Raw genomic sequence first — 10,771 nt, forward strand, 5'->3', positions numbered from 1 at the left:
CTTTAAGAAGTCTTCATCTAATGGCTAGTCAGAAAGAGACAAAAATATAATACATTTAGATCAACTGCTTGAAGTTTGTTTTGGGTTATTAGTAAAAGACACTTCTAAGTTTCATGTGTAAACAGGAGGAAGATGTGATGGAGGAGGTAACTTTTGAGCACAGTATCAATAAGTTGTTTACCAAATGGTCAAATTGTGAAGAAGGAGCAACATAGATAAACTAAGATGTCAGAGTACAGCCTGTTTTAGAAATTCCAAGTACCTTGTTTCATTCTAGTTATTGTTATAGCTACTATTTATAATACTAATGATAAGAGGCGCAGGAGTGGCCTAGGTAATTCTGGACAATACAAAGAGGCAGGTCATAAATGGCCTTGTATGATATATAACAGTTTAATTCTTGATTGTTGGTTTTTATTTTTATTTATTTATTTATTTATTTTTGAGACGGAGTTTTGCTCTTTTTGCCCAGGCTGGAGTGCAATGGCACGATCTCAGCTCACCGCAACCTCTGCCTCCTGGGTTCAAGCGATTCTCCTGCCTCAGCCTCCTGAGTAGCTGGGATTACAGGCATGTGCCACCATGCCTGGCTAATTTTGTATTTTTAGCAGAGACGGGGTTTCTCCATGTTGGTCAGGCAGGTCTTAAACTCCCGACCTCAGGTGATCCACCCGCCTCGGCCTCCCAAAGTGCTGGGATTATAGGCGTGAGCCACCGCGCCCGGCCAATTCTTGATTGTTAAACAGAGATCCACTGAACAAATTTTAGCAGAGGAATATGATGATGTCAGAGTAATAAAAAAGTTGACTCTAGCAACAATGAGGAGGGATTTGATAAGTGGAACAACTCAAGTTAGGGGAAGAAATAATGAGAGCTTGAAGTTTTATAATAGCAGTAAGGATGAAAGTGAGAGAAGAGAAGATTAGCTCTAGAATTGATAGTACTTGGTGATTGGTGATTAGTTAAGGAAGAAGGAAGAAATTGAGGAAGACCTAGATTTATTTATGATTTGAGTAAATGGGTAGTTGATGGGATTGTGCTACTGAACGAGATTGAAACCATAGGAGGAGGTGGCAGGAAAGGTTAACTCCATCAAAATTCATGTACCCTTTTTTGTAGAATGTACCCTTTTTAATAGAATAGAGCTACCACTGTGAAATGGCTTCCCAGCCAAGGAACATGTTTCCTAACCATCCGTCCATGTACATGTGGCCATATGGCTAGATCTCACTAATGAAATATTAGGAAAAGTGATGTGCATCATTTTAGGTCAAGGCTTATAAGAAAAGGGAATTATTTTTCCATGCTGTCTTTCTTTTGATGGCTAGATGGTAGTGAGGCCCCAAGGGATAATGGAGCCACAAGATGGAAAGGACTGGGTCTCTGAATCACTACATGGAGGCAAATTGCCTGCTTACCAGAAACACTCACTTTAGATTATTACACAAGAGAGAAATGATTGTGTTTAGCATTATACATTTTGTAATATACTTTTTAAAAACAATACCTAATATCACTCTGATTCAGAGGAGGAGCAGATTTCTGAGAGAGAGAAGTTTGACCCACTGAGCTCAAGTGAGGATCTTCTGAAAAACCTGTGATCTATGTGGAGATGTATAGTAGACAATTATATATACAGGGCTTGAGGTCAGAAGAGATTTTTTAGACTTTAATGAATAGGAGATAATTGACTACATCCAAGTGTATGATTCTCGAGAGAAAGTGTATAGAATAAGAACAAAAATTGTCAAATTCCTGAGAAGGTACATTTCAGGTTGGAGGGTATGAAGTAGAAGAGGAACCAGAAAAGGAGGCTGGGAATGAGCTACTAGAGAGGTTTGAGGAGTACTAGTGTCATGGGAAAGAAAAAGGAGGAGAATGTGGTCAGTAGTGTTAGAAGCTATCCTGTTATTCCTTTAAATAATTCATATTTTCCCAAATATGAATAATATAGATTTATCCTCCCAAAATATGAATTATCAGCAAAATATAATACTTCAAAAACAAATTCTATTTGACTACACCTATGTCTAGAAAGCTGGCAGCTTGAATGTAGCTAGAACTAGTCAGAAAAGAAAAAAGTCCATTGGTGTAGCCCAAGGGGAATCAGGTGCTATGAGGAGTTTTTTTGGGTAGAGCAAGTGTGGGGACTTTTACATTGTGATGCCTGGCCATGGCCAAAGGTGCAGTGGAACCCTGACTAAAATTAGGTTCTACCAGAGGGGCCAAGGCAGGAGTCACCAATGGGATGGAATGAAGGGGTAGGAGTAGAAAGAGGGCTGGGTTGCATCTGCCCATGGGTTAGGTAAAATTAAAACAGGTAGCTTCTGCTAAGGAAGAATTGATGAAGAGACATACAGGCTAAAACAAGCAAACAGAACAAGCCTCTTGAATGGGGACGTGTGTTGTTCTCAAGAACCTTTAGTGGGAGTGGAAGAGAATAGGAAAGAACAAAGTGTTGGAGGAGTATAATTATTTAATTTTAAAAGTTTAGTAGAGGAATAAAGTTTAAATACAATTGTTAACATGGGAAGGTAATCACTAGAGAAGTGGCGCCGTGGTAGAACAAAATTCAAGAGTGATGATGTCACACTAGGAAACCTGATCAAGATGGGAAGAAATGAAATAGCAATTCTATATACAGTGTAAGGAATGAAACCCACTTAGCAATTAACATATTGAATATGAATAAATATATTGAACATGAATTCTTTTCAATATTCAAAGAATATCAAATTATGGAGAAAAAATCAATATAGTTTACAAGCAGCGTATCTAGAATATAATAAAGGTTGAAAGCAAACAGATAGCGATATACATACATTAAGAAAACATATATACTATTGGAGCAAAGACCATATAAATGCAATAAAAAGCCCATTCAGAAAAGAGAAAAATAGGAGATGCAGATTTTCTGATCCACAACAACTATAAAATCCTGCTGGGTATGCATTGTGAAGGCTTGCCATCCTGGAGGATGGAGGACGTTCGTGAATAACTTAGTGTCTTGTCCTTTGGGAAGATCTTTGCTGTCCTTCTCAAACAGATCTGAAGTAGGTATTGGAGTGCAGACCTGCCTTGGGGTCTCCATAGCTTTCTTGAAAGTTTTGTGCTCTTGTTGCAAGGGGGTTGAATGTGTCATGAGTTGAAGAGAAAAGGTTTTTAAATGATAAGATAGAGGGGTTAGGGAAGGGGCTCTGCTTCATGTAGTTATTCAGGCCCTAAACTGGTGGCTTCCAGTTTATTGTCACCAGAGAGCAGAGGGGAAAAGGAAGTGGAGGATTGTGGGGAAGATTTTTATGGACCAGGACCGGCAGTAGTATACATTACTTCTGCTTATGACCAGAACTTAAGTAACATGTCTAAACTAATTCCAAGGGAGGTTGGGAAATACAGTCTAGCTGTATGTCCAAGAAAAAGGGAGTCAGGTTTGGGAAGCAGCTAGACAGTTTCTCCTTTATTCTATATATGTAAAATTCTGTATCCTACTAATAGAGAATATATAGAAAAAATTTTTTATAAGCCCATGGTACATTTGCAAACATAATTCATATAGTAAGCCATAAAGAAAATCTAAGAAATTTATCTAAGGAGAGATTCATAGGTACATTCTCTAATCAAAATTTGATAAAATTGAAATCAACTAAAAAGATACTTAACTTCCCTTAACATCCTGGAAATAAAGAAACACTCAGGGTTTCTTTGCTTTGTTTGAGAAAGGAAATGAAAATAAAGTACAAATACATAGAAAGTGATGGAAACCAAAACCAAAGGTGTGTTCTATAGAAATTTATACCTCTAAGAGCTTTTATTATTTTAAAAACCTGAAAACAAATGACTGATGATCTAACTTAGGAAATTAAATAAAGAATAACAAATTTCCAAATTGCCTTAATATGTTTGTCTTTGTTCAGCTGCATTTACTATGATTATCTGAAGCTTTTCCTTTTTCTCAGTAATTCATTTCTTGGCAAGTGTCTCTTCTGTTGCTTGTCGTTTTAAAACCAATTTAAATTTCATTTTATTTTTCACCACAGGCTAATTTTTCTTTGTGATTTAAAAATAAACCATGTTGGCCGGGCGCGGTGGCTCAAGCCTGTAATCCCAGCACTGTGGGAGGCCGAAGCGGGTGGATCACGAGGTCAGGAGATCGAGACCATCATGGCTAACATGGTGAAACCCTGTCTCTACTAAAAAAAAAAAATAAAACATTAGCCGGGCGTGGTGGCGGGCGCCTGTAGTCCCAGCTACTCGGGGGGATGTGGCAGGAGAATGGCGTGAATCCAGGAGGCGGAGCTTGCAGTGAGCCGAGATGGTGCCACTGCACTCCAGCCTGGGGACAGAGAGAGACTCCATCTCAAAAAAAAAAAAAAAAAAAAAGAAAAAAAAAAGTTGAACTGAAGTAATGTAAAAGAAAAGTACTATAAAATGAATTGGTGGTATAAATAGGGTAGATATAAGTGAATATTATTATGTATACTTAGGAATTGTTAACATTTTGGTTTTCTCCTAGATTCTGATGGAAGGAGGAGGAATATGCTCTTTAAAAAGCAGGCCAGCATCTACTGAGAAAATCTGTCAGTATAACTGTATAAGTTAATTTTACTCTATTTTAAAAACTAACAATTAAATAGAAATCAGTTAAATTTGAAGTGATTTTTTGGATGTTTGCCAACAAATATATATCATGGATTTTTTAGTACTGCTAATGCAATTGACTCTTTAAAATTACTTTTATATTTTATTAAATATACATAATGAGTACATTAATGTATATGTACAGTTTAGCAAATAAGAATAAAACAGATAACCCTCATACTCACTAGGTAGCTTAAGAAATAATACATAATACTTCTGAAGATTTCTTCTTTTGTATTTCATATCCTGCCCTCTAGAGGTAACTATTTCCTTGAATTTGTTTTTTGTTATAACACAGACTTTTTAATTGCTTTATTTTGAACTTTCTAGATATTGATCCAACTCTATATATTTTTCTGCAACTTGCTTTTTTTTTCCACTCAGTATTATATTTTGTGGTTCACCTGCTTTGATACTTGTAGGTCTAGTACATTTATTATTTTTCCTGCTATACAGCATTCTATTGTATGAATATATCACAATTTATGTATCTTCTAACAATGGATATTTAGGTTGTTTTGAATATTTTGCTTACGTTGTTTCGAATATTTTCCGACGAAGAACAATGCTACTTGGACTATTATTGACATTTTTCCTTGCACACATGTATAAAAAGTTTCTCTAGGATATATTTCTAGGAGTATAATTGCTAGTTCATATGGTATGCACTTCTTTGCATCTTCAAGGTAATGCAAAATTATTTTCCTAAATGGTTATGCCAGTTGTACCCCTCTTAGCAATGCGTAAGAGTCTTAGTTGTTACATGTTTTCACCAACAATATCTCAGTCTTTTATCATTACTGGTAATCTGATAGCTCATTGTAGTTCTAATTTATATTTCTCTGACTACTAATTAGGTTAACTGGCCATCGATGTTTCATTTGTGAAATGTCATTTGCTCATGTTCCTTTTCTGAAGTTTGGTTTTCTTTATGGGATGTGCCTTTTATATGTCTATATCTCCTATATATATTTTATGTGTCCTGGATACTGACTGCTTGTAGGCTTGTGTGTAGCAAATACTTCATATTTGAGTAATCTTTTAATTCTATACTGTCTTTTTACAGACAGAAGTTTCATGTTGATCTGGTACTCTTTTAGGTATTCTGTGATAGCATAGTCCTTCATGTTATCTAATCTGATGGAATACCTTGAAACTTTTTATAATTTAATTTTTTGAATATGTAAAATACTAGTCTGGTTTCTGTCCTTATCGTCCCTGCCCTATTTCCTTCTGTAACATGAGTATTTTTTTTTTTTTTTTTTTTTTTTTTTTGCTGCTTTCTGGTTTCTCATTCCAGTCCATTTAAAAAAAAAATAAATCCCAAAAATATATAAACACATACATAACCATGAGTCTTAGTTTCCTGCCTTTCTCATTCTAAATGTAATATAGAATATTTTATAAAAGAATTAAGTGAATTCATTTATTTAATAAAATATCCTATAGATTCCTCTGTGTTAGTGCTAGGTATTTCTTCATCCTTTACGTATGACCATTTAGTAGTCCATTACATGCATGAACTGTAGTTTTTTCAGTCAATGCCCTATTGATGGACATTTGGGCTATTTCCAGTATATTTTTCTTACAAATACTGTTTAAGTAAACAACTTTGTGCAATGTTTCTTATTTGTGAAAGTACATTTTCAGGGTAATTTCTGGGAGGGACATTGTTGAGTTGAAGGAGAAATATGCTGGTATTTGATAGATATTGCTGAATTTCAATTTTGATATATGTATATTTCCAAGTTCCTTGTGTCACCATTTGGCAATTCCATTAGCAGTGTATATTTTATTCCACAGCCTCACCAACAAGGATTGTGGTCAAATTTAGGAATTTTGCTGAGTCTCGCAGGGGGATGGATAGATAGAAGTTTTCGTTTGCACTTCGCTATGTGTGAAGTTGAGCATCTTTAAAAAATGTTCATTGGCTATTTGCGATTCTTTTTCTGTGAATTCTCCATTCACATCTTTTGCCCCCTTGGGTTTTGGCATTTTTTTCCTTGATATTTAAGAGATCTTTAAGAGATATTAAGAGATCTTTAAATATTAACAAGATGTAGATGAGGGGTGAAACAAGATGGCGGAATAGAAGACACCACCCACAAGCACACCAATTTAACAACTCTCTACACACAAAAAACACCTTCCTAAGAACCGCGTAAGAGCACTCATAGTACCTGGTTTTAACTTCGCATCACTGAAAGAGGCACTGAACAAGTAGGAAAAATAGTCTTGAGTCACTGACGCCACCCTTCCCCCATTCCCTGGGAGTGGGACACAGTGTGGAGAGTGATTCTTTGTACTGGGGAGAGGGACAGTCAGTGTAGCAATTTTGAGGCATTGAACTCAGTGCTGTGTTGTAACAGAAAGCAAAACTGGACCAAACTCAGCTGATGTCTACCCATGGAGAGAGTATTTAAACTATCCCTAGCCAGAGGGGAATTGCTGATGCTTGTGGTCAATACTTGAGTTTGCATAAGCCCTCCTATTATGGGCTAAAGTGCTCTGGTGCTCTAAGTAAATTTGAAAGGCAGTCTAGGCCACAAGGACTACAACTCCTAGGTGAGTCCTAGTGCTGAACTAGGGCCAGAGACTGTGGACTGGGGATGGCATGTGTTCTATTGAATCACCAGTTGGGGCAGCTAAGGGAGTATGGCAGTCACCCCTCCCTTAACCCAGACCACTCAGTTTGCAGCTCCAAAACAGACCCCTTCCTTCTGCTTGAGGAGAGGAGAGGGAAGAGTGGGGAGGACTTTGTCTTACATCCTGCATACCAGATTAGCCACAGTAAGATAGGGCACAGGTCAGAGTTATGATGTCCCCTTTCCAGGCCCTAGCTCCAAGATGACATTTCTGGACACTCTTTGGGCAAGAAGGACACCTATATCCTTGAAGGGAAGGACCCAATCCTGGCAGGATTCATCACCTGCTAACTGAGGAGCCCTGGGGCCCTGAATAACCATCAGTGATATCCAGGGACTGCATTGAGGGCCTTGGGTGAGACTCTGAGACTTGGTGGCATCAGGTGAGTCTCAGTACATTTCCAGCTGTGATGGCTATAGGACAAGACTCTTCACTTGAGAAAAGCACAGAGAAAAGTAAAGGGGACTTTGTCTTGCATCTTAGGTACCAGCACAGCCATGGGGGTAGAATACCAAGTAGGCTCTTGGGGTCCCCAATTCTAGGACTTGGCTCTTGGATTCCAGGACGTGGCTCTTGGATGGCATTTCTGGACCTGCCCTGGACCAGAGGGGGAGTCCACTGTGCTGAGGGGTGACTCCCAGCTAGGCATCATTCACCACAAGCTGACTGAAGAACCCTTGGGTCATAAGGGAACATCACTGGTACTCTGGCAGTACTCCCTGTAGGCCTGGGTTGTGATGGCCATGGGTTGAGGTTCGTCTGCCTTTGGAAAGGGAAGACTGGGAAGGACTGTGTCTTGTGGTTTGAATGTAAGCTCAGCCCCAGTAAAATAGAATACCAGGTAGGCTGCTAAGGTTTCTGACTGTAGTTCCTGGCTCCCAGTTCTGAAACAGCACTTCTGGATCCACCTGGGGCCTGGGGGAACTTGATATCCTGAAGGGAAGGACACAGACCTGGCCAGCTTTGCCACCCATGGATTGTAGAGCCCTAGGGCCTTGAGAAAGCATAGACAGTAGCCGGGTAGTGGTTACAGTGGACCTTGGTTGAGACCCAGTGCTGTGCTGGTTTAACATCTGACCAAGCACAATCCTGATGGTCGTGGCGATGGGGGTGCTTATGTCACTCCACCCTGAGCTTCAGATGGCTCAGAACAGAGAGGGAGACTATTCATTTGGAAGAAAGTAAGGGCAGTGACAAGAGTCTCTGCTTGGTAATGCAGAAAATTTTCCCAGATATTGTCTAAGACAATCAAGGCAGTATGTCTACAAGTCTGCAAGAACCATAGTGTTACTGGGTTTGGGGTGCCCCTAAAGCAGATACAGCTTAGATCTTAACACCCAAGTCCTTTTTGAATTCCTGGAAAGCATTCCCAAGATGAATGAGAACAAGCCCAGACTGTGAAGACTGCAATAAATAGCTAACTCTTCAATGCCCAGGTACAAATGAACATCTACAAGTAGCAAGACCATCCAGGAAAACAACTTCACCAGATGAACTAAGTAATGCACCAAAGACCAACCCTGGAGAAATGAACATATATGACCTTTCAGACAGAGTATTAAAAATAGCTGTTTTGAGGAAAGTGAAATTCAAGATAACAAAGAGAAGGAATTCAGAAGTATATCAGACAAATTTAACAAAGAGATTGAAATAATTAAAAAGAATCAAGCATAAATTGTGGATCTGAAAAATGCAATTGACATATTGAAGAATGCATTAGAATCTTAATAGTAGAATTGATCAAGCAGCACAAAGAATTAGTGAGCTTGAAGGCAGACAGTTTGAAAATACAGTCAGAGGAGACGAAAGAAAAAAGAATAAAAAAGAATGAAGTATGCCTGCAGGATCTAGAAAATAGCTTCAAAAGGGCAAATCTAAAAGTAGTTATTGGCCTTTTACCTCCTAAACCTAGAGAAACATATCAATATCCAAGTATAAGAAGGTTGTAGAACACCTAGCAGATTTAACCCAAAGAAGACTACCTCAAGGCATTTAGTAAACTCCTAAAGATCAAGGATAAAGAAAGGATTCTAAAAGTGGCAAGAGAAAAGAAACAAATAACATACAATGGAGCTATAATACGTCTGGGAGCAGACTTTGTAGTGGAAACCTTACAAGCCAGGAGAGAGTGGCATGACATATTTAAAGTGCTGAAGGAAAAAACCTTTTACCCTAAAATAGTATATCCAGCAAAAATATCCCTCAAACATGAAGTAGAAATAAAGACTTCCTAGACAAAGAAAAGCTGAGGGATTATCAATACCAGACCTGTTCTGCAAGAAAATGCTAAAAGGAATACTTCAATCTGAAAGAAAAGAAAGTTAATGAGCAAGAAGAAATCATCTGAAGGTAAAAAACTCACTGATAATAATAAGTACACAGAAAAACAGAATATTATAACACTGTAAATGTGGTGTGCAAACTACTCATATCTGAAGTAGAAACGCTAAATGATGAACTAATCAAAAATAGTAACTATATCAACTTTTCAAACCATAGAGTATATAATAAGATATATATAGAAACAACAGAAAGTTAAAAAGCAAGAGAATGAAGTTAAGGGGTAGAGTTTTTACTAGTTTTCTTTTTGCTCATTTTTTATGCAAACAATTAAGTTGTTATCAGCTTAAAATCATGGGTTCTAAGATTGTATTTGCAAGCGTTATGATAAAATCATACAACAGATACACAAAAAATAAAAAGTGAGAAAATAAATTATATCACCAGAGAAAATCACCTTTACTAAAAGGAAGACAAGAAGGAGGGAAAGACGAGATGACCACAAAATAGCCAAAAAACAGATAACAAAATAGCAGCAGTAAGTCCTTACTTATCAATAATGACTTTGACTGTCAATGGATTAAACTCTCCAATCAAAAGATATAGAGTGGCTGAATAGATAAAAAATAAAACCCAATGATCTGTTGCCTATAAGAAACACATTTTACCTATAAAGACACACAGAGACAGAAAATAAAGGGATAGAAAAAGATATTCCAAGCCAATAGAAACCAAAAAAGAGCAAGAGTAGCTAAATGTATATTAGACAAAATAAATTTCAAGACAAAAATTATAAGAGACCAAAGAAGGTCATTATATAAACTCTGATGCGACTTAATGAAACTTAATCCCTAATGCAACAGTGTTAAGAGGTGAGACCATTAAAGAGGTAGTTAGGCGAGGGGGGGCGGAGCAAGATGGCCGAATAGGAGCAGCTCCAGTCTCCAACTCCCAGCGCGAGCGACACAGAAGACCGGTGATTTCGGCATTTTCAACTGAGGTACTGGGTTCATCTCACTGGGGAGTGCCGGATGATCGGTGCTGGTCAGCTGCTGCAGCCCGACCAGCGAGAGCTAAAGCAGGGCGAGGCATTGCCTCACCTGGGAAGCGCGAGGGGGAAGGGAATCCCTTTGCTTAGTCAGGGGAACGAGACACACAACACCTGGAGAATCGGGTAACTCCCACCCCAATACTGCGCTTTGAGCAA

General features: G+C 38.2%; 1 protein-coding gene across 1 annotated transcript in view; it reads left to right on the top strand.

The window, feature by feature from the left end:
- C11H12orf40 (chromosome 11 C12orf40 homolog) overlaps positions 1-10,771 on the top strand; it is a 108,662-nt gene that overhangs the window by 63,233 nt on the left and 34,658 nt on the right. Inside the window, exon 11 of the mRNA XM_025403127.1 lies at positions 4,514-4,577. Within this exon, the coding sequence (XP_025258912.1) occupies positions 4,514-4,577 (64 nt within the window). The remainder of the gene's footprint in view (positions 1-4,513; positions 4,578-10,771) is intronic.

Source organism: Theropithecus gelada, chromosome 11 (assembly GCF_003255815.1).
Source record: "Theropithecus gelada isolate Dixy chromosome 11, Tgel_1.0, whole genome shotgun sequence".
Lineage (NCBI taxonomy): Eukaryota > Metazoa > Chordata > Mammalia > Primates > Cercopithecidae > Theropithecus > Theropithecus gelada.